Here is a 3,418-nt window from a genome sequence, read left to right on the forward strand (position 1 = left end):
TTCTGGTTTCCCTACCAAGAAAAGCTTACCAAAATTTATTTTTCTCTGCAGCGACTGCAAGATTGCTGTATTCTTCCCCTTTTTGTATAGCACTACTTTTTAGACGATAACAAAGATAATTTATCTCAGTAGATTCACTTACATGCTCCATTTTGGGCCTCCTAGTAAGCCCAGAGTTTCAAAACACCCTGCAGCAATCTAGCTTTTAGACAAGGAAATCTCTCGCTTTTCACTTGTGAATTAAGTCTGAATTAATTATCTGAATTAAGATGCTTAAAACAAATTCTTGGCCATTAGCAAAACACTGCCTAAATACAAACGCATGCATGTGCACAGCAAGTACTCTGCTGACACTAACCACATGCGAGATGAAATAAAGGCAAGAGAAATTAGACAGGCATTAAGAACAGTCCAAGCCAAACCGTATCCAGCTTTATTAAAGGTACTTTTCATAAACAATCATGGTAATTTAGGCAGGACATGGGCTACAATCTGCAACATTTTACAACAACTGTCAAACTCCCCTCCCTTCATGGACTACCAAAACGTAAAAGTTGCTATAAAACTGAAGAATCTTCATTTCATACTTGTAAAGGGAAAAGTTTAGAGTGAGGGTGGACACTTTCACATTTAGCATGTTGTTTAACAACTCTTCACAAACCTACCCTGACTTTTAGAGGAAAAAAATTAAAATGCAGGTTTCTTAATCTGAAGATCCACAATATAAAAGAGGAAGTACAGCTCCTTTTCGAGCCATTATATCCCAAATCAGACACCCGAAGTCAGGATCACCCGACAATGCATTGAGAGTGGCAAGTCCCAAAATGCCGTTTTTGCCGTATTTCGGAGTGACAGGCTCTAGGCAAACAACGAGGGCGTGAAAGGCAATAGAGAGGGCGTTACAAACTGCAGTTTTGAAGTCGGCAACAGGCATCTTGGGAGCTTCGACGTTCACTCGGACGCACTTCACAGAACTTAACAGACGTGCAGCATGAAGGAATCCCTTCCTCCTCTATTCAGGAAGAGCCCTTCTTCCAAAAACTGGGGGACCGGGAAAACTTTTCGTATTAAAATTTAGGTTCCGAGAAATAGACTAAGTGACATTTGTCCCCACTGCCCCCCCTCAAAACACAACAACGAAGCGGTCTGTGTGCTAACAACATAGCTTAAAAAAAAGTAAAACAAAATTCTGCATTGTTATAAAACTTGATAAAAAATAGTATTTCAAACTGTACAGTCACCAGAAGTACACAGTTATCAAAAATTCACACATTTTACTTGGCTTCACCAGCACCTTCGGCTTTCTGTGCCTAAAAGAAAAAGGGGAACCAGTCAATATACACCACGCGCTTGCACCAAACGACCGAGAACTCATTTTTCTAAATAGCAGTTCTCTCAACAGAAGAAATCTTATCTGGGCTGCAGCACCCTAATTCTTAAGGAAACGAAATCTAACATTTGAAGTACCGTAAAAGACAACCTGCAGCTCCTTTGTTACGTGCGAACTTTACGCATTTTCAGAACAAGGCAGAACAGCAACTTTCACGTGGCAACTTCAACTGGCAAACAGACAACTTTAACTCCTTACCAACCAAGCAACGCCCCCCCCCCCATCTGTAGCCGCGTCGTGAGCAACGGGTCTAAATAATCAAGCAATAATTCCTCTTCATTAGCGCAAGCCTAGACCTGTCTATGTTTGATATGGAAAAAACTAACTTGCTGACGTTAACACAAGCTGCCAGAGCCGCTGTTATACCTGGTCTGTTTTGGCGTCTCCGTTTTCTGCAGGGTTGTTTCCCTCCTTGCCAGCATCAGCTTTCCCCTTCTTTCCCTTGGGCAACTTCTCGCTCTTCTGTAAACGCAAGATGACGTACACCATTACAATTACCAACATCCAGTCATTAAACCACCAGAATCCAAAAACTAGAATGGTAAAAACCAACATCGGATGTTGGCCCAAAAAGAACGGAACACACAAATGTTTGCACGTTTAAGAGACTGACAACAACCGTGAAGAGTCTCCACGTTGGTATTTTTTATGCAAATTTTGCAAAATTCGGAAGTTTTCAGTGCAACTTTGTAGAAGCGACGACGCAGCTCAATTTCATTACTACACACGCTGTTATTCAAAGTTTTATTAGTTATTACCAGACAAATCTAAACCTCACAACCCATTTACCTCTCGATAACAGCACTGACACAACGACTTACCTTTGGAGCTGCAAAATGTTTGCGTTAAAGAGACTGACAACAACCGTGAAGAGTCTCCACGTTGGTATTTTTTATGCAAATTTTGCAAAATTCGGAAGTTTTCAGTGCAACTTTGTAGAAGCGACGACGCAGCTCAATTTCATTACTACACACGCTGTTATTCAAAGTTTTATTAGTTATTACCAGACAAATCTAAACCTCACAACCCATTTACCTCTCGATAACAGCACTGACACAACGACTTACCTTTGGAGCTGCCTTTTTAGGTTTAGGCTCTGGCTTCGGAGGAGCAGGCTTCTGTAAGTGAGAAAACCCCCTTGTGTTATTCAAATTATTTTAAGCGAAACATACTCCTTTTTTAAAATATTCAACCCAAACATTTTAGTTTTAGGGAAGCAAATCAAAACATTCGAAATTGAAGCACTTACTTGATTTCTCCATTATTCTACCACTCCCGTAACGCCACACAATGGGGCAGTTCGTTAACTTTCTTTCAACTGAACAATGCGTCTCTCCAGAATACCTACAGTTCCCACACAGATGCGGTAGGTAATACTCAAGCTTAAAACTATTAAGTGTTGTGACATCTCTGCTCAACAAGAGAATACTCACAGCAGATAACCTCGCCGATCTCCGTTGTGGCTATTTATAAAAGAAAAACGATTGAATTTAACGTGATGGAATATGAACTCTCTTAAGCGACTCTCATTTCAAAGAAGTAAAATCCCAGAAGTAATGTTTAAGTTTTTAGCTCACTTTTTCCCCGTTCTCAAGAAACATGAGACTATCCCGTTTAAATCACTACTAATAGCTAACAGTGGTTAAGTAGATTTTTCATGGTTAACCTTAAAAGACAGTTAATACTTTGAAAAGTCAGAATCAATCAAGACCAACCCCCCCCCCCCCCCAGGTTTTTACTCTGATGAAGTTAAACCTCATTCTCCAGCATAAACACTTTACGATCCAACTTTCTCAAAATATTGAACTTCTTACCTCATCCTTAACTTTGGCCTTATCGCCCTTGGTATCTCCTTCAGCCTAGGACGCGAGACATAAGTCGTACCGACAAGTTAAGGGGAGGCACGCTCAGCCCCATACTCGCACCAGCAGCTATTTTTAAACACACACACACACCCCCCCCAACCTGCAAAGAAAACGCTTCCATCCCGCTCCTGGAGGGTGCCAGGCCTTCACCGCGCCTCGGGCC

At 41.3% G+C, this 3,418-nt stretch overlaps 1 protein-coding gene across 1 annotated transcript; it reads right to left on the reverse strand.

The window, feature by feature from the left end:
• Positions 1–406: 406 nt before the first annotated feature.
• HMGN2 (high mobility group nucleosomal binding domain 2) lies at positions 407–3,406 on the reverse strand. The gene is made up of 6 exons (XM_009276210.2): positions 3,356–3,406; positions 3,205–3,249; positions 2,824–2,853; positions 2,458–2,508; positions 1,757–1,852; positions 407–1,310 (listed from the first exon to the last, which is right to left on the reverse strand). Exons 1-6 carry the CDS (start codon positions 3,374–3,376, stop codon positions 1,275–1,277), a joined length of 279 nt encoding a protein of 92 aa, XP_009274485.2. The 5' UTR covers positions 3,377–3,406; the 3' UTR covers positions 407–1,274.
• Positions 3,407–3,418: the final 12 nt, after the last annotated feature.

This window comes from Aptenodytes forsteri, unplaced genomic scaffold (assembly GCF_000699145.1).
Source record: "Aptenodytes forsteri isolate BGI_AS27 unplaced genomic scaffold, ASM69914v1 Scaffold321, whole genome shotgun sequence".
NCBI classification, from domain to species: Eukaryota; Metazoa; Chordata; class Aves; order Sphenisciformes; family Spheniscidae; genus Aptenodytes; species Aptenodytes forsteri.

Excerpts from the sequence above, each read along its gene's own strand:
- HMGN2 (XM_009276210.2), bottom strand. The coding sequence starts at position 3,376 with ATGGAAGCGTTTTCTTTGCAG. Across the intron at positions 2,854-3,204 it reads AGGCCAAAGTTAAGGATGAG|CCACAACGGAGATCGGCGAG; the intron begins GTAAGAAGTTCA and ends TTTTATAAATAG. Across the intron at positions 1,853-2,457 it reads CTAAAAAGGCAGCTCCAAAG|AAGAGCGAGAAGTTGCCCAA; the intron begins GTAAGTCGTTGT and ends TTGCGTTTACAG.